The following is a 19,879-nucleotide window of genomic DNA, read 5'->3' on the forward strand; positions in this document are numbered from 1 at the left end:
TTCAGATATTGGCTGCATCTTTCTATTACATTGGTTCTCAACCTTCCTAATGCTGTGACCCTTTAATACAGCTCCTCATGTTGTGGTTAACTGCCCCCCTCCCATAAAATTATTTCATTGTTACTTCCTAACTGTAATTTTGCTAGTTGTGAATCATAATGTAAATAGCTGATAATGCAAGATATCTGCTATGAGACCCCCAAAGGGATTATGCTCCACAGATTGAAAAAATCCACTGCTCTCTCCTACCTTGTGAACTTGGGCCATGTACAGTTTTCTTATTTGAAAAGTGTTCGCAATGATAGTTTGGTCGCAGAGCACTGTTGGGATGTTTTGGGGGTGGTGCCCGTGCTATGCCTAGGGGGTCCTGGCCCCTAGTCAGCCTCAGTGAATGGCAGCTAATGTCACCATCAGACCCCCAACAGTTTGGGGATGAAAGAGGTCAGCTTTCTCAGCCTCAGACTACTCACCACTTCTTCTGTCGCCTTCAACATGCCCACTCAGGGCTGCAGCAAGCCTTTAGAGACAGAGCTGGAGGACTTACCTGCTGGTAGCTGCTGGCCCAGGAGGCTCGGAGAGCATCCCAGCCTCCAGAGCGCTTGGCCTTGTTCTCCAGATGAGCCCGCAGCTGTGCTTCCAGCTCCTGGCTGACTTGTTCCAGAGCGTGCACCTTGGCCATATATTCCACCAGGCAGCCTCCCAGGTCTTCAACAGCAGCGTGATCCCTTTCTGGGCCTGGAGCAGGCACGGTGGCAAGGCCTGAACTCCGTAGGCCCTGCAGGAAGACACTGCTGATGCCCAGGGCCCGGCGTGTCACTCGGGCACCAAGGCCACCTATGCACCCACTGGGTGCTACGCCTACATAGACTCCAGGTGCACGGATGAGGCTACCCACAGCACTGGTCCTGGATGCTGGGGGGCTCTCCAGGGAGGATGGAGATCGTGTCCCCCTGAGGGACACCCTGTGCCTCTGCAGGGGCATGTTGGAGTTAGCTCCAGCGGACAAGTCCCCTGCCCCTCTTCTCTCACTCATCATTCTCTCTGCCTCTGTGGTGCCTGGCAGGGTTACAGGGTCCAGTGGCTTTTGGTTGCTAGCCCCAGCATCCTCATGGGCCGGTCACGAGCCTCTCTGGAAGCTCCCCTGCCCCCTGCTCTTTGTCTACTGCCTTCCATGAGCTTCTGTCATTCACTGAGCTGGAAGAGGACTGCCCCACCAGCCTGTGAGAGGCACACAGGCATTCTCTGATGCTGGGTCAAGTGCCCAACCATCCAGACTTTTCTGCTGGGGGGCAGGGGAGGGTGCTGGACCACAGCAGACTGTGGGGAATGGGTCATCTAGGTTTGCCTATTTCTTTTTAGACAGGGTCTCTAACTGAGGCTGGCCTCAAAATTCCTATGTAGCCAGAATGACCTTGAACTTCTGATCTTCTGCCTCTAATTCTTGCGATAGAATCCAGGGTCCCATGCATACTAGGTGAATACTCTATGAACTCTATATCCCTACTCCTTGGGTTTGTATGTTACTGCCCTAGTGAAGGGCGGGCGGGCAGGCAGGCAACAAGCAGTTTTGTTCTACTGGTGAGGAAACAGGCCTGAGGACCTTAGATAACAAGTATACTGCTCACCTCATCCGGATCTCACATCACAAGCTGGGACTCGGTGTAGCAGCCTCAGGGCCGATTGTGGGGCTTTCTGCATACCTTGGTGTGCTGAGGTAGGGGCATGTGTGTGCATATGAGTGTACATCCACATAGGATTGGAGGACACACATGGATGTGAGCCAGCCAGGGAGGAAGGCAGCCCCAGAGAGCCAGGGGAAGCAAAGCAAGCCTGCTATCCTCTCCCCTCAGGTCTGGCAGCTGTTCCAGGCCCCTTCCAGCTTTTCTCTCCCCTCCTCCTCACATCTGCCCTCTGACACAATGCTTGTCAGCTGCTGGCCCTCGGCCACGTTTTTCCTCCTCTAGACCTACTGTACATCTTTCTGATTACTAACTCTGACACATCAGACACTCTGGAGCCAGTTTAGGATCTGAACTGCTGGGCGGCTGTTTGTTAGACTCTGTTCTCTTTCCCACCTTTGTCTCCCCCTCTAATAAGACCAAGAAGTGAAAACAAGCATTTTCTGGAAAGCATCTATGGGTGCCATAAGTTAGGGTTGGCTGGGCACCCCAGGTTTTAATCCTTGCCTTTGGCATACTCCAAGTCACACTATCAACTGTCATATCCCAATCACTTCTTGGGGGCTAGGAATGTTCCTTCCAGCCTGGGCATGAGCTGAGGGTTTAGTGTATTGAAACTAGGCACCCCAGGTCTAGAGATGGACACACTCCTTGATCCTGTAATGTGAAGATGGACCCCAGGCAAGAGAAGGAAACAGGAGTTAACTTCTGGTAGGTACCAAGCACACCCCAATTCTGAGCACAATTCCACTGTCTAGCTCACTAACTTTTCAGTCCAACTTGAAGGTAGGAAAGTATAGTGTGGACAAGTACTGCTGTGTTGGTACATGCTGTTCAATTCCAGAAATATTAGAGATACCATTACTTCCTTTGTGACAAAAGACCCCGAGATCCCATGTCCATGAACTTAGCAGAGCTAAGAAAGCCTCTCTGTTCCAGGGACTTACATAGGTTGTCACTAGCATCTGCCAATTGCCAGGGCACACGGGTCCTACTTATCCTCTACAGCACTATGTGTACTTTTATTTTCTATTCATGAAAACTGCACCCTTTCCCCTTCTACTTTTACTTAGGACAATGTAGGAGGCACTTGGCTGCATTGTGTACACGTGGAGGCCAGAGACCAACTTTAGGGGCATCCATGGGGGCTATCCACCTTACTGTCTCAGACAGGGTATCTTATTGGCCTAGAACCTACCTATCAGGCTATCCTTGATGGCCAGTGAGCCCCAGAGATCTACCTGGGATCTGCCTCCTCAGTGCTGGGGTTAGAAGCATGTGTCACAACACCCAGATATTTTATGTGGGTTCTGGGAATCAAACCTGGATCTTCATTATAGAAGGCACTTTCCTAAGGTGTCTCCCCACCTCCCAGGAGATACTTCATTAAATATCAGTGTTGGTTATTTGCTTAACAGATTAAGGAGCCAGTGGAATCAAGGAAAGGGCAGTAGCTTATAGGCCTTAGCTTACATAGGTATGGCACTCTTCCTATGAATACCATCTCTGCAGCTCCCATGGTGCACTGGTAACAACCACCTAATACAGGAGGTACTGCTAGGCCCCAGGGAGCTGTATTTCTGTCAGTTCCAGGATGTATTTTTCCAAGGCTAAATGAAGGAAGGGTTCAAGCTACTGACTGTAAAGGTGTCATTGGTCTAGGCACTGTTACTGCCCAGGGAATGGAAATGATCAGTGGTTTTGGACACACTCAGACTCAAAGACAGTTATTTCAAATCTACCCATTCCCCTGGAGATGGGGACAGGCAAAGGGACACAGCTCAATGGACAGCAGTCTTTCAAAGATCTGAAGAGAGCTGACTCTCCTTTGGAAAACCACCCTCTTGTTCTAATAGAACAGTTTTACTAAATGATATCTCGACTGTGTTATCTCATCACACTTGTAAATTTCAATATAATGTTCAATTAGATAAAGTACACATGGGAATGAGATGGTTATGGGTACCATTGAAGGGGAGACTTAAAGGTTATTTTTAAATAAAAAAAAATGCAAAATGTATTAGCAACTTGATCCTCTGGGTAATAAAATAAGTTTATTTATATATACATGGTAGCTGAATTCTGTGGATACGGAAAAATAAGTCATACATCCACAAATGTATATATAACATATGTATCTTTGATGACATATATTATATATAAATTTTACTTTACAAACAAGTTTTCTCTATACATACTCACACACATTGGCATATTCAATGCAATAGCTAACAGAAATATTATGGTAAGGTTAAGGTCAGACAGCAACATGTGAGAGAGCGAGTCTCGGCACAACATTTAACCTGCTGCTTTTGTGGGTTGAAGTCTTTGAAAAGAGACAAGCAGACTCATGTTAAGTAGGTCCACACAACATTGAGAAACACATGTTACTTTTGAAGGCCACCCTTCTTTCTGAAAGGAGAATGGAGGAGGGAGGAAGTCGTGGTAAGAAGACCATAGCAACGACACAGACATTGGAATCAACAGTCAGATTCAAGTCCCAATCTGACAATAAGAACATCTATATTCAAAATATACTATCAAACTATTTTTCTTTTAAAGGGGTGGGGGTTTGAAGTTAAATTCCTAGCCATGGTGGGTTAGGAGAACAGAGAACATTGATTCCTCCAGAAGCCCCTCTCGGGTCTCTGAGAGTCTGCTCCCAATTGGCCACACTGGGTTCAGTGTGTGCTAGGACTGCAGCTGGACCTGGACCAGGGGACCAAGAGAGGGAAGGCAGGGGGAAGTGAAAGCTGATGGAAAGTTCATGGGCAGGTCTGCAGCGCTTCTGCCTGTAGACAGAATGGCACTTCTCTTCAGTGATTCATTTGGCAATCTTTTTCTTTAAAGATTTACTAGGGAAGGTTTAAAAAAAATAGTTCTACACCACAAGGCTTTCTAGATAAACCTGTTTCTCAGGGGGCACAACATCATTGCCTCCAGAGAAAGTGATACAGAATCTAAATAAACACTTGACCCAGGAAGAACAAGTGTGGCATAGACCCAAGGCCAAGAGCAGCATCTGTCCTCCCAGGAAGAGAGGCATGGGGTCTAGGGCAGATGGGGGCGTTGGAAAGGGATGCAGAGAAGGGTTTCTAGGGAGCACTTTTATGCCAGACAAAGGCAGTCCTGTTCCTTCTAGCATGGTGGGAGCATCCCGTGGGGTGATACAAGGGGGCTGGAACCCCATGATGCCTTGATGTCCATAGGTCCATTAAAGTTGACATTCAGTGATGGCACAGTGAGACTCCAGGGTGGCAAGTCCCCTTCTGTCTTTACCCTTGTTTATGTCTTCTGCCTTGGTGCACCAGTCCCCTCTACAAGTACACATACAAGGAGACAGGAAATGCGGACATATTGAGTCAACCATAGCTCCAAGAACAGACAAAGGACCAATCACTTGGCCATTATGACATTCAGCTTCCATGGGAGACTTTGATTACCTGCCCAGGGCTCCTGAGACCCCTACCTGCCCAGAACAGTCAAGAGAAGCAATCAGTGCAACTGCTTTGCTTAGAAATACCTTTATTTTTATAAAGCCATGGGTCGTTCTGTAAATTTTTTTAAACCACACTTGTAAAAAAGATGTTGACAATTCTTAAGAAAAAAAGCTGAAAATGTTTAAGTCAGGGTTACACAAAGGTTATATTTATAATATATATATATATTTGTATATTTATAATTTAGAGACAAAAAATAGGGAATGGCAACTAGGAGGCTGCTTCATCTAGATCTCCGAAACTTGATCGTTTCCCACGAATAGTGTTTCCTGGCAGAAGGGGTTCACGAGGACCATCCCAGTGTCTCGATAGTCACCATTGGCTGGGGAGCGGGGCTCTGAGAGCTGGTCCTGAGGAGAGAAGGAGGAAGACGGTGTGAGCTAGGGATGGAATGAAGGCTGGCTGCTCTTCAAGCAATGCACAGGTATAGCTGGGTGTGGTAGCACACACAACCCCAGCACTCCAGAGGATGGCAAGTTCAAGGCCAGCCTGGGCTACATAGTGGGAGACTGCCTCAACAAATGAAGCAACTAAGCACACAATAAGGAAACAAATACATAAGCACATGCATGCATGCACACACACACACTGATGGTTATTTCTGGTCAGATTAGCTGGATTTGGAATCACCTAAGGGATAGAGGCACACTTCTGGGAGTGTCTGGGATGGATGATTTCAGAGAGGCCTAATCAAGGGGGAAGAGACCCACTCTGAAGGTGGTGGCAGAATTCCATGGTTTGTCCCAAACAGAATAAAAGTGGGGAAAGAAAGGGGGAAGCCAGGTGAGGCCAGTATTTCTCTGCCCTGTGGCACTGGCCACTTTGTGAACCGTGACCTTCCCAGGATGAACCGAACCTTCTGGAACCATGAAAATAACAATTTTTCCTTTAAGTGTTTCCATCAGGCAATTTGGTCACAGCAACAACAAATCAACTAATATGTGCACTTTCATTTCTGGATTACTGGCTTTATGTTTTTTATTTAGGCCAGTGCCAAGGTGCAGAGCCTGCATCCAGACTTTTAAGTTCTAAAAAAGTGTTCTTGCTTTCCTTGTGCAAGTTCAAGGCTCACTGTGTAACACACACACACACACACACACACACACACACACACACACACACACCTTACTGCCTTAGTGAGCAAAGGTTGATGACCTTGGACTCCAGACTCCACTTCTTGCCTCTTCCTCAGGCAAATTCGCAGCTTTTCCTTTCCAAATACACCCATCAGCACCACCCATCCCATAACTACCTTTCAGAGTCTCACAGGCTCACCCGTGTTCACAGCTCAGACCATCCTCCTCTTAAGGCCCCCCCCTGCCACCTGGTGAGAATCATTGCCCCTGTCATGAAGCAACACAAGTACCCACGTGGATAGACCGGATCTCTGTGCTACACGGTGGGTGAAAACAAGCAAAGAAACCAACACCCCCTCCCCCCCAACCTCAACCTGTCTAAGCCCCAGGGTGGAAAGGCCTTCAGACAGGCACTCCACGCTGCTTGGAAGGGAATCTCGAGGTTGCACTTGTGGGGTACTAATGGCAGGTCCCGGATCCAGGTACTAACTCAGGGAAAAGACACACCAGCCAACGCCGGAATAAATGCCAAACCACCAAAGTCACAGAACTTCCAGGCCATTTCAAGGCAAGTGGACTCAAAACGCAGCAATAAGCCTGTGTATGCTGGCCCAGGCTAGACTTCTCAGAAATGGCTTCATTCTCTGAAGTTTATCTTTATACAAAGCAGACAAAAGGCAATTCCTGAGGAAGAAGGGCTGGCTGCTTTATGGGTAGTCGAGAGGTAACTGCATTGTTGATAAAATGTCTTTTCAGGAGACAGGTATATCCCTCAAGGGCTGACCTGGCTAAGTCCCACCAGGAGGGTGCATGGAAGCCTGGCCCTCCTAATTATGGAGAAGGGACAGAAGTCGTTTTCTGTACTCTTGGGCACTGTGAGGGTTTGGAAGTTGAAATCTTGTATAGTTTTATAGTTTTAATGGGGAGTATGGGCCAGTGGTAAACCTGGATAGGGCACTGCATGAAAAGAGAAAGGTATTTAGGAAACAACCAGGACAATAGAGGGGTAAGGGAAGGGGGGAAGAAAGGGATGGAGGGAGGAAAAGGAGGAAAAACAGAAAAGTATCCAAGCTCCCTTGGGCACTAGGATCTGCCATTCCATCATCACAGCACAGGGGAGCCAGTCACAGAGATTTTTTTTTCTTTTCTTAGGCAAGGCATGCGGGAGGGGCTGGATGGTAGGTACATGTCTGAGGATGCAGCATGTAGGAGGATGTGACCATCCTGTGGGTGGTCCACAGGGCACATATGTCCTCAGCAGTTTCCATCCTGGATCCAAACTACTTACATTTTGCCCTCGCACAGCACAGGTTTAGCGAGTTGGAACAGATTATAGCCCTTTTATAAATATAGCAGAACCAAGGGGGTACACTGGCAGGGTAGGGTGGGAGAGCGAGGGTACACTCTGAAGCCAAACCTGGCATACTTTCTGCTGTGGCTTTTGTGGTGCCTTCTGTTCTGGAGGCCGAAGCCAGGTGGCCCTTCTCCTGGGAGCCTCCTGGACTGGCACAGACTAGACTGTAGCCCCCATCCCTTCTGGTTCTACAAGAACACCACCATGGTGTTCTCCAGGTGGAACTTTTCTACAGCATGTTTATGGGTTCTTCTCTTCAGTGGTCACTTCCCCACTTAGAAAATCTAAGACATTTGGGCTTCACTGCCCAGATTCAAACTTTTCACAGGTTTCCCACTCACTATAAGAAAAATGTGTGCTGGTTTCTCACCCAAACGAAAACCTTCAATGAAGCTTGTATTGCTACCTGCCCTTTGGATATTAGCTTTGACTGAACAGCTACTGCTGTGGATATCGCTCTGTGTAAATAAAATTCTGATTGGCCACTGGCCAGGCAGGAAGTATAGGCGGGATAAGAAAGAAGAGGATTCTGGAAAGTGAAGGCTGGGGCAGGGAGACACCACCAGCCGCCGCCATGACAAGAAAGAGATAAGGTACTGGTAAGCCATGAGCCACATGGCAAAGAATAGATGAATAGAAATGGGTTAATTTAAGATAAAAGAAGTAGATAACAAGAAGCCTGCCACGGCCATATAGTTTATAAGTAATATAAGTCTCTGTGTGTTTACTTGGTTGGGTCTGAGTGACTGTGGGACTGGTGGGTGAGAGAGATTTGTCCTGACTCTGGGCCAGGCAGGAAAACTCTAACTACAAGCTACTGTTACCAAAGCTCACCCAGATGCCCAGGGAATGGAGGTACAGGGAAGGCAAGGTACACTGTCACAATAACTCAGCTCAGCTGCCCCTCGTCTCTCTCCTGGACCATCTCCAAGCTTCTGTCTTCCTTTTTGGGCGCACCTAGTGAAACCCAGAAATCCTCCCTGTGCCTCTTGGGAGGGCTTCCTCCCCAGGTTCCCATGCATTTCATCTGTTACTGTTCTTCATTTGGTTTGCATTTGAATGACACCAAGCTTCATCTCCTGGCCAAACCTCAAAATTGGAAGTCCCCTGAGAGCATGCTTTCATCTTCACAGTCCCCAGAGGCTGTTTTCCACAAAACAAGTCCTCAATAAACGTTCATTACTATTCCCAGACAGGACAGCTTTCCCAAACTTCATTGTGCAGAAGGGCTCAGACCCCGAGTTCAGTAGGGCTGGGGCAGGGGGAGAAGCTCCTGGCCCACAGAGCACTGCGGGGCAGCAGGCCCTCGGGGCTGAGCGGTACTCTGCAGCTCTCTGTGTGGAGAGTGGCCCTGGATGTGTGGGGCTGTTACCTCTGAGGTCTCCAGGGACTGGATCTCCCGTGGGAGCTCCACAGCATGCCTGTTGAAGTAGTCCATGGTGATGGCATTGTTCCAGTAGCTCAGGTTGTTCTCAGGGTTGGTGGTCTTCCTCCTCCTCCTCATACAGCACACTGTCAACAGGACGGCTGTGGAGAGAGTTCCAGTCAGAGAAGTAGACTTGGGGGACAAATAAATGCCTAAGTCCCAGTGGGGTGCAGAGGAGGTGGAACTGCACCCAGCCACTTACCCATCCATTCTTTAAAAAATAGCCTCACGTATCCCAGGCTGGCCTTGAGCTCACTATGTAACCGAGGATGGCCTTGAATTTCTGATCCTACTGGCTGTACCTTCTGAGTTCTGGGGTCACAGGTCTGTGCCACCATGCCTGGCTTTGGCAGCGCTGGGGACTGAAACCAGGGCTTTGTGCATGGAAGACAAACACTCCAATTACTGAGCTAGCCTTCGCTTGTCTTTTCCAACCACTACCTGTATATTGAGTACCTACTGTGTGCTAGAAACTGTTAATAGTCACCACTGTTGTGGGGCGGGGGTGGTGCATGCCTTTAATCCCTCGGGAGGCAGAGGCAGGCAGGTTAGCCTGGTCTACAGAGTTTGTTCCAGGACAGGCTCCAAAAGCTACACAAAGAAACCCTGTCTCAAAAAAAAAAAAAAAAAAAAAAAAAAAAAAAAAAAAGTAACCAGTGTTTTCCTAAGCATCCATCCTACTGGGTGCTCACAGAGGAGGTCAGATGATACATAGGTAATAAAGTGAATCAGGTGATTTCAATAGGGATGGCTGTCTAGTAAAGACAAAATGGGCAAGTGAGAGAGCCTGCTTTAGTCATAGGGTAGCCTCATAGCAAGGGGACTGGCATCATGAGGAGCTAGGCCCGTGCAGAATGGGCAGTATGTTCTATGATTGGGGAGCAGCATGTGCAAAGAAAGGACCAAAGTGTGGATGGCCCAGGTGTGTGTGAGGAAAGAAAGATCAGTATGGCAGGGAGTGTAGGGAGGTGGGGTAGGACTGGAGGCCAGGGTAGTGTTGAGAGGTGGACCCCAGGGCTTGGGGAAGGGAGGCTGCATGCCTTTGGGGGACATTTGTGATTGCTGCAGAGCTGTGCTTTTAGTATGTGTCAAGCAAGGGCTTTGTTTTCTGGTGGAGAGCTCCCCAGCGCCTGCTGCAAAGACCAGCATGTGTGTTCAGAGCCTCACTCTTTGGAAAGACATCAGCTGAAACTGGAGGATGACAGATGCATCAGATAAAACCCCCAGGCTCACTTACAAAGATGTGAACACTCAGTCATGTAGGTCTTGCATTTCAGGGAAATTATCATTATTGATTGCTTTAAATTTTCCTTTTGACCTCAGAGTCAATGTTAAGAGTCCATACTTTTCCATAGAGGGGTAGTAATTTTATCAATAGGCTTAAAAGCAAACCTGGATGCGTGGACTCTCAAGTTTCTGGTCTTTAACACTGGGGTTTCTGCCTGAGATTGACAAGAGGGCTTCCCCTGCTGAGGTGACCACAGTACAGCTCTTCTCAGCCTGCCCGCACACTGTGTGACATGTGACCCTCGTCTGTGCAGTCTCTGAGACCAAAGGGTCCTGGAGGAATAAGTGTGCCTGGGCTCTGTTGATAAACCAGGTGCAAGCAGTAATTTTAGTATGTTTTCAGGGAGCTTTTGAGGTGGAAGAGGCAGGGTGTCTTGTCCAGACTCACAGCAGAATGGTGGTACATCATGCGGAGCAGCTAGGGAGGGGCAATGATGTCCTGCCTAGGTTCACCAGCACCAGAATCTTCCACAGTGAAGGGATGGGTGGGTGGGGACATAGCCATCCCTATGTACCTGAATGACATCTTGAAGGTACCAATCATCCCAGTGCCTGGGAATGGGGGCCCGGGTGGCTCTGTTCAGAGGCCAGCACCAGGGGGCAGCAGAGGGCCAGCTCCCTCAGAAACAGTCCAAGGGTTTGAGCAATATAGATAGGGTGAGTTCACTGTCAGGATGCAGGGCAGCTGCAGAAGCTGGCACATCTGTGAGCAGAGATCTCAGAGCGCAGGCTCCAGCCCTGGGGGTTCTCTGGAACATTCTGACACTTTCCTTCCCAACCACTGGCCCCCTGGAGACCATCTCTAAACAAAGTCATGAGACAGTTTCTATTTGCGTTTTACCTCATCTGCTTCGGATAGGAAGATTTGCCACTTGCTAATCAGGCCTCTAAAGTGCCCGATGAAAAGTCCCTGACACACGGAGGAGCTTCTAAATGGGCTCAAGGGGATTTCAGAGACTGGATGGCATCAGACTGTTCAAATTTTGTGGCTCTGCCTTTCCCTTGAATTCTTCTAAAGCTCTTTCTCCACTGCTTGAAAGAAGGAAGGGGCAGAGGTGCTGCAAAGCCCAACGTTGGAAACCACCTCTTCATTCTGCTGGGAGACACCATGGTTCCTTCTCTCCCTTCCTGGTCCCTTTATTCCTCATAGCCACCAGTCTCTGTCTCTGAAACATCAAGGAGGAAATGGCCAAGGCAATTCAAGCTAGTAAAGCCGAATCCCTAGAGAAATAGAAACGCTTAGAAATGCTTAGGAAGTGAGGACACAGGGTTTCTCAGCTCTCCTGAAGCTGGAGCCCAGGGGACATCAGGGGTTGTCAAGGATAAACAGTCACTTTTCTCTTGCCGGCCTGTGAAGATGTCTGACATCACATCACACACTTCATTGCCACAGACTGTAAACAGGGTGGCAGAGGGGGGACATGTCCTCAAAAGTCACGTCTCTGAGGAAGTGGGACATTCATGCCTTGGAACCCCTGAGTAGTCACAGGCAAGCAAGTGGGATCAAGGTGACAGAGACAGTCTTAGAGACTGCCTGGTCCTGGTGAAAGGGATGTGGGAGTAACCCTGACGTTAACACAATGTTCACAAACCCGAGTCTGGCATTTGACCTCTCGGCCTCTGTGCAGCTCACATGCAATCCTGCACGCAGCAGAATTCTGCCCAGCATCTGGTGACTTTTCTCATCTGCTATTTTTAATATGAGAAATAGGGAGTAGGAATCCAGAGAGATGAACATCCCCAGGCCCTGCTGCCCAGCTGGCCGAGCATGCCCACTGCTGTGTCTCGGTGCCACACTGTCACTGCCTCTGAAGCCTGGGTCTGTGCAGAGTGCAGTGGTCCTAACTGTGGAAGGGCTGGTGGCTTCTATGTCTCTTGGGAACTTTCTAGTGTTTCTCACATACCTTCTACAAGAGAGATGTAGAAACATGGGCTCCGTGACTGGGAGGGTCTCAAGGCTAAGGCTCTGGCTGTGTTTAGAGCTTTTATTTCAGTGGTCTGACCTTTCATCCAAGAGAGAGAGAGGTACAGCTGGGCCTTAAGGACTCTAATGTGCACTCAGCACTATGTAGCAGACAGGCCTCTTGAACCCACACAGTCACGCTGGGAGAAAGGCACGGTTATCTTTCCCATGTAGGGAGGAGGTAACGGAAGGCTACTGAAATGAACATGGATCAAGATCACCCACCTTGGTGATTTCACCACCTTGGACCTGGGCTTTGGTCACTTCAAGTAGATGCTCATTGTCTCCTGCCGCTCTGCATACCGCAGGGAACACACAGTATGGCATTAGAAGCCCTTTGTAAGCCAGGCGGTGAATAAGGTGTGAACCATGTAGCCATTTAGCCAAGGAAGCAACTGCTTCATGTCTCCAAAGGCAACAGCTGTCGAGGCTACAGGGAATGAGTGAGGCTCCTCTATGCATCCTGCAGCTCCAAAACAGCTCCAGGAGTGAAGCAAGCTCTCTTGGCTTCCCCAGGAACCTTCTGGGACCTATCAACTGTGTGATAGGAAGGCGGGTCACTGGTATGAAGTTGGAGCCCTGGGTACTGTGTTCACACGACAGGACCTTGTGGGTGATGAGAAGTGGTAATCAAAGCCCACAGATCCCCTAAAGACCCAACCTTTTCAGACACCTGCTGAACTGCCAGCTGCCGGGCCTGTTGGAACATGCACTGTGAATCCTCGGGATGAAGCAGCCACCCCTGCTCACTGTCAGTTCTTGAGCACCTTCCCCCGCAGCAGACCCTGATATAAGACCTCAAGTGCATGCTCCCTGATTTTTATGGGTCTTGGAGGTAGGATTTACAAGTGTGAAAAGGTCCTGCCCACACCCTGCTGCCCCTCCAGATTCACCACTATCCCTGTGCCCATTCCCAGAGGCCTGCACCATGACTGACTGGCAGGGGTAGCAGAGCATGCTCAGTCCCTTAGGATGCCTCTACAGCTCAAGGACTCCTACTAGCCCAGGAGAAACACACTCAGATATTCCATCCTCATTATTCCCCATCTATTTCCATGGCAAGAGGCCTGCATTGCTGCATATGACTTGCCTTGCTTCCTCTAGCTCTTCCTGGGTGTTTTATATAGCTGCCTTGCATGTTCCAGTCCATCTTGGTTCCCCCCTCTTAAGGGGACCTGAACTAACGCAGCAGACACCTCTCATCCAAAAAGAGAGAGAGAGAGAGAGAGAGAGAGAGAGAGAGAGAGAGAGAGAGAGAGAGAGAGAAAATGCAGGAATGCTGGTTAAGACCACAGTTGAGAGGTAAGAGCTGGGTGTGTGGGCAAGTGTGTTTGATTCCACAAGCCATTTTTAGTACTGGAGGACATTCCATAAAGGATTCAAGTGACAGCAGATGGGGACTGGGATGTGTTGCAGCTCCTGTGCCCTGGATATAAGGCCACAAGCCTCAGGAAACTAAGGGGCTAAGTGTCTGGCTCCTCATCCTGGTGTGTGGGAAGTAGGTGTTTAGAAGTCTAGCAGGGGACACTACCTTGAAGCCCAGAGATAGCTATTTTAGCCTGACAGGGTTATGGGCAGGGTGGCAATCCATGGACAATCCTGCCTTGCTGTAGCCAGCTCCATCCTTTCTCCTCTCATTGGTCCATAATAAGGAGACTGGGTGCCTAGCCACACTTCCTTTGGGTCTGTCTTTTCTGCTTCATTGTAAGAATCAGTCTAAACCAAGTTTTCTTAAATGGTAATTACAAGGCTAGTTAGGTCCTGTGAGTAAAATTGCATCTCTCTCCCTCACATACATAGACAATGCACATATAGGTTTATGTGTCTTGTGTATATTCATAGCTAACATTCATGAGCACAGCTAAGAATCATGGGCCCTGTAACATGTCATCCCTTAGAATATTGCACTAATGGTCCAGAGTCTGGAAGAAGCCCTGCTCTGGGGCAAGGTGCATTGTCAAGGCCAGGTAGCGGCTCTCCCCTGCCCTGTCAGGCTGAACTTATCTAATCCTCCCCAAAGCTCCAGCTTCTCTGGGAGGCAGGGGGGCATGGCTGGGAGAAAACACTCCCAGTGTGAGGCCAGGGAGCTCAGCAGAGCCTCCAAATGGTTCTGTGAAGACCCAGAGCACCCACTGGTGAGCAGTGACCAATGGCAGGCCAGGGGCTGCTAACAGGAGGCGGCAGGTTCTGTGTGCATCCTGATGGTGGCAGCAGAGACCAGTTCAGCAGCCACAGGGCTCCTGGCCCTAGCTCCTAGTGGCCTGGAGCCAATCAATTTCAGTTCTCAGCACATCTGAAGCAGAGCTGGTGGAGAGTGTCTGGCAGGGCTCAGGAGACAAAAGCACTCCTCAGCTCTTGCACATTGGTACCCTTCCAGCCACAGAGAGGGCTTGTGATGCGGAAGGGCAGGTGTGTTGCTGACCTTCCATCCATGTACAGACTCGATTCACTATTTCTCATCCCTCACTTTGATTAGAACTAGGGGAATTGCCCTATGGTGAGCAACCACGGGGTGGAGAAACCTTAGCTGGGGTCGAGTCCCTATTGCTCTTCACAACCTGGCTTTTCTTCTTGCCCCTTCTGCAAGAGGTGATAAATTCTATACTGCACTTTGCTATCAGCCAGACTGCCTAGAATACCTGACAGTCTGGCAAGGGCTAGAGTCCACTGTGAGGTCTCTAGAGTAGCGTTGGGGTACACAGACAGCAGGGAAGGTTGGAACGTGGGCCATCAGGCCTGGAAGAGCTCAGCTTGTCTGATCACTAGATAGGGCAGGACTATGGAAACATCCCAAACAGATGAAAATTTCTATGAACAGCGCCTAGAGTTCTGAGACTGGACAGATATTCCCTGATTGTGGTCGAAGATGGCTCATGACAGCACTGGCTGTGACCAAGGACACAGAGCTTATGAAGAGGCAGCCAAGGCCCATGTAGAAGTGAGGTGCCACTTGTATAAATGCAGAAACACCAAGAAAGTGGGCTCTGCTGTCTCCATGGAGCTATAAAAGTCCAGCATGAACCAAACCAGATCTTTAGAAAGTGTGTCTCCTCTTGCAGCCCCCTGAATCTGAAGGCTGCTCTTGGAGCTCTGAATTGTCCTTGAGGGGCAGTTTGGGGCTGCATCTCTGCTCTTGCCTTGATTGACATCAGTTTACTAACAACAGTAGAGTGTGGGTGATGACCAAAGTCTCCTGACACCTCGGTGCTGTGTATTCTTGTTTATTTTCTCCAGATAGTGTGGGGATAGAAAAAGACATGCCTAGAACTCTAACTGTAAATTAGAGCACCCAACACACTTGAAAGATTATATAAAGCAGTTCTCACATTAATAATTTGCTTATCGATAGTGCTACATTTTCTCCACCTCATCCCTCTTTTAGAAGCAAGCAATAACACCTTGAGAAAATTACGTATGTTCCTACCACAGACAACAAAGCTGCTTTCACCGAGCATGAGGCATCACCAACTTTACATGTTCTCTGAACTGGGTACTGGGTCCTGGAACAGACGTGGCCTTCCAGCCCTGACACAAGGTCTGTCAGCAAAGCTGGGAGAAGCGGTATTTGTGGTGATGAGCAGAAGGCTGGCCGTGTCAGGGGCTGTCGGTGCTGACCTGTGACACGGGTGTGTGTGTGATCCTGGCTTCACAGCTTCTCCATGGGAAGCCTTGGGGCTTCATTTAAGACCAAGCTTAGCCCATAGGGTGATCTGAAGCCTGTTGAGCCAACAGGATGGATGCCAGCACAGGCTCTGTTAGTGTGGCTAACGTGTTCCCTACTGACTTCCCTAGTATGCCTGGGTATGTATGGGATGTTGCACTCACGGGGGACCAGGGATAAAGAGGTGATCATTCAGAGGGGGCAGATATAGCAGGTTTGGGCAATACAGTTCTATGAAGGAGACCCCGAGGGTCATAGATGAGGACGAGCTTTCTTAGGTCAAGAATTTTGCTCTCTGAGAGCCACTCCCATGTGTCTGGGACTGAGGTGGACACCACTTAGGGACCGAAGGGTGAAAATGGCAAGGCAAAACTTGAGGTTCTCAAGAGAGCTGGGCAGAACATGAAAGGCCAGAGAACAGGCTGTCCAGGGGGAGTGAGGAGCATGGGGTGGCACTTTAATGGTAACCATTTGAGGTAGGTTAGGGTGGAGTCGAGTGAAGATCCTCTGAGGACAGAGTATGACATGGGAAGCCATAAGGGAAACATTAAGGTTCTGGGGGGTCTTTGTGGGTTCTTGAACGCCTCCTGACTCCTCACTCCGAGGGACAGGATGCCGCAGAGAAGTGCGGGTTGCCATGGAGTGGAGAATTATAAGGTCTACCATGCATGGAGCTCACACTACTATGAAGGGTAAAAAGCAGGCTGGCTGGTGTAGGGATGGAGAAGAGCTAGAATCCACGTAACTCTGAGGCCTTAACTGAGCTGGTTCATTAAGAACTGGGCTTTGGCCAAGACTGATGGGACTTCCCAGCCCATGGAAGCTTTATCTCTCCTTCCTCAGGGGAAGGGAGAGAGATGGAGGGGAGAGAAGACAAGATGGAGAAGCAGGAGAGGGTGGCGATGATCTGTAGCCTGTTAACTCCCCAGGGCCACTTGTCACCCATGGTACCTGGCCCCTTGAGGCAGGGTTGTAATCATCCTAGGCGGGAAGGACAGATACTTCAAGAAAGGACTGCAGCCTGGCCACTTGGATCCTAGGCAAGCCAAGTCTCGCCAGTTTGGTGTTTCTGCAACACGTGTGGGCTGGCCAGCTCTGGGAGTTGTGGCTTTATGATCCATGGACATTTGAGTTAAACCCAGGACCCGGGACAGGGATGGGCGGGCCAGGATTCTTCCCTTGCTGTCTCCTTTGCTGGGATCTAGGGCTTTCTGCAGCTCACTCAGTGGGAGAGTCTGGGGGATGGGGAAGTTGACAGGAGAGAGCGTGAGGAGCGGAGGGTACTTACAGCAGGAAGAGATGGGCACACTGATGGCCAGGATGACCCAGGCAATATCCATCTTGCTCAAACAGATGGTGGTTCTGTGCTGGGGCTTGTCCCCTTCAGCCACATGGGAGATGTTGCCCGCTGTTCCCGGCTTCCAGGTCCCAGCAGGGACCAGGCGGTTGAGGAAGTTGCCTGTGGCTGTGGACAGCACTGTGGACAGAGGCCTGGGTCCCCTGTCGGTTGTGGTGGGGGAGGCCTCAGTCTTCTCCCCAGCTGGAGAAACAGTGCTTTCTGAGACCCCTGAGGGCCGGGTTGGGGCCTGAGGGGTTGTTGGTGCTCCCTGAGGGATGCCCTGGGAAGGGACTGAGACACTGGCCTCAAAGGCAGCCTGGGTGGGCCCCGTGGCAGCCGTGAAAACCCCAGAGCTGGCAGACAGGGGTCTGTTGGTGTCAGGGGTGACAGCAAGCCAAGAGTCACTGTGGCTAGGGCTGTCCTGCATGTCACCATGAGGGCGCTGAGAAGGCACTAGGGCAGGCTGTGTACCGGCAGGGGTTCCTGAGGCTGCTGTGGCATCCGGCTCCCCTGCTGGGCTGGTAAATGTGGGGCCTCTCCCCTGGTTGGCTCTGACAAGGCCTGGCTTGTCCTTTGCAGGTACCAGGGAGGTTGTGGGGGGCACCCATGAGGTGCTTCTGGGTGCTGTGGCTGGAGACACTGTCTGGGGCTGTGGTGAAGAGAAGTAGCCCCAGAGTGGGGTCTTGGGGGTAAGAGCAGATGGGTCTGGCTCCACAGACCCTGTAAAGTTACCCTTGTAGATCTGGAAGATTTTCCCCAGAGGACGCTTCTGCCCCAGGTGTGTTGAGCTCTGATTTCGTCCCCTCTGGCCCTCCTTCCTTGCTGAGTGGCCACTGGGTACAGGTAGGAGAGGGCGAGATGAACCACCAGCCCCCTTCCTGGAAGAGCCTGGGGGTCTGGGGGGTCTACGAGTGGTGGCCCGTGGGGGCATCATGGGGCGGCTAGTGGCTCCTGCTGGCTTTGTTGGCAGGATGGTGGGGGCGGCATCCCCTGGGGGGCGGCCCTCGGAGTGGGAGGATGTGGTTGCTATGGCAGCTGGAGGGGAACCTGTGGGCAGAGGGCTTTCAGGACGGGGGATGGCAGCTGTCACCATAACAGTGGACATGGTGTCTGTAGGAGGGTGCCCTTCTGGATGAGAGATTGTTTCCATAGTGGCTGCAGCCTGTGAGGCGGGTCCATCAGGTTTGGGGTTCAGTGTCACCATGGAGGAAAGTCTGGTAGAGCTGTGAGGTGCTGTCACCATGGTGCCTGGGGGGCTGCCTGAGGGAAGGGTCTGCAGAGATTCCCTGGGAGATGGTTCCTGGACGGCGAGTACCAGAGCTTTGGTCAGTGCCAAGGTCAGGAGAAAGCCTGTGGGGGAGAGAGAGGACAGAGGTGAGGAACAAAGATGTTGCACATAGCCAGGTCATCCTCACCCAAGACTTGGAGACAGCTCTGGGGAAGCAGGAAGGATATCTGGGGCATTTCTTAGGCCACCCTGGCACCGAGACACCAGAACAGCTGGGGAAAGTCTATACAGAGGGAGGAGGATGTGACCTATCATGGAAGATGGCAGCACTGGGTGACCCTGAGGCAATCAGATCAGCCAATCCCACCCTTTGCCTAATTTCCCAGAATGCCACCAGCCCCCTCTCTCCATGTACTGTCTTGGAATGAGAGCCTGAGAGACTTGTCACTGCAGCTGGGGAGTAGTCTAGGCCAGCCTGACCCATGAGCCGCTCACAGCCAACTGGGGAAGGCTTGGGTGAGGGAGCTAATGAACTCCTAGTCCTTTTCTTGAAGAAGAACAAAGTGCCAATGTCAGACCCCTGCTCATTCAGACTTGCTGACCCCAGAGTACAAACAGGGCAGCCACCCTCCAGACCCACAGATGACCCTGAAGTAAGCAGAGATGCCCTGGTGCCATAGGAGCATGATGGACAGAAGAGGACACTGGTCCAGAGAAGGGCAATCGGATCTAGCTTTCCTAACACCACAGTAGAGTCTGGGACAGAAAATGCTGTAGAAAGACCACTGCCTGTTGGAGGTTTGACATGAAGTGCTTTCCCCATGGTTCCTTATGTAGCTGAACTTGGAAGTCCTCATTGGTACTACTTGGTCTTTTTGAGTCGGAGGAGCCCTTCTGAACAATAAAGAGGGCTGCATAATAATGTATGTCTTATAAGTTTATTGAAAGAATGCAAAAGCATAAACATCTAAGAGTTTGAAAGCATTCCTAAATAGAAATGGTTTCATAATCACAGCACCACGGGCCAGTAACCCTGTACATCAACAGAACACATGGGATCATTGAGATCCTGGGCGGTTGTAGCTACACCAGTTAGGGAGAGCTGGTCTCTGTTGCTGATGGGTGGTGGGACATTCTAATAGGGCCTGATTCTGTGATTCTCAACACACCCGTGTTCATATGCATTCCACTGTCATTGTTGGACTTCTTCTCAACCCTATCTAGACCCTAGAGAGCAGGTAGAGATCTGACAACTCTCTCGGAGCCTTTCTGTACTTCACCATGCTCCAGCAGGGCAAGCAGCCACACTGGTGTCATGGGTAGGATTCCCACATGAATTCTGGGATGGGCAGCAAAGTTGCTAGCG

General features: G+C 50.2%; 2 protein-coding genes across 7 annotated transcripts in view; both read right to left on the reverse strand.

Moving 5' to 3' along the window:
* Bfsp2 (beaded filament structural protein 2) overlaps positions 1-1,103 on the reverse strand; it is a 53,794-nt gene extending 52,691 nt beyond the window's left edge. The window contains exon 1 of the mRNA XM_036191800.1: positions 545-1,103. Within this exon, the coding sequence (XP_036047693.1) occupies positions 545-1,036 (492 nt within the window). The 5' untranslated portion in view covers positions 1,037-1,103. The remainder of the gene's footprint in view (positions 1-544) is intronic.
* Positions 1,104-3,702: 2,599 nt separating this feature from the next.
* Tmem108 (transmembrane protein 108) overlaps positions 3,703-19,879 on the reverse strand; it is a 269,467-nt gene continuing 253,290 nt past the window's right edge. For 4 of the 6 annotated variants that reach the window (XM_036193174.1, XM_036193173.1, XM_036193176.1 and 1 more), the window contains 3 exons: positions 17,235-18,635; positions 8,982-9,136; positions 3,719-5,529 (listed from right to left, as the gene is read on the reverse strand). In XM_036193174.1, coding sequence (XP_036049067.1) covers positions 5,407-5,529; positions 8,982-9,136; positions 17,235-18,635 — 1,679 coding nt within the window. In that variant the 3' untranslated portion in view covers positions 3,719-5,406. Of the gene's footprint in view, positions 5,530-8,981; positions 9,137-17,234; positions 18,636-19,879 lie in introns of all 6 variants that reach the window. The other 2 variants (XM_036193177.1, XM_036193178.1) reach the window with 1 other exon arrangement.

Source organism: Onychomys torridus, chromosome 7 (genome assembly GCF_903995425.1).
Source record: "Onychomys torridus chromosome 7, mOncTor1.1, whole genome shotgun sequence".
Taxonomy (NCBI): domain Eukaryota; kingdom Metazoa; phylum Chordata; class Mammalia; order Rodentia; family Cricetidae; genus Onychomys; species Onychomys torridus.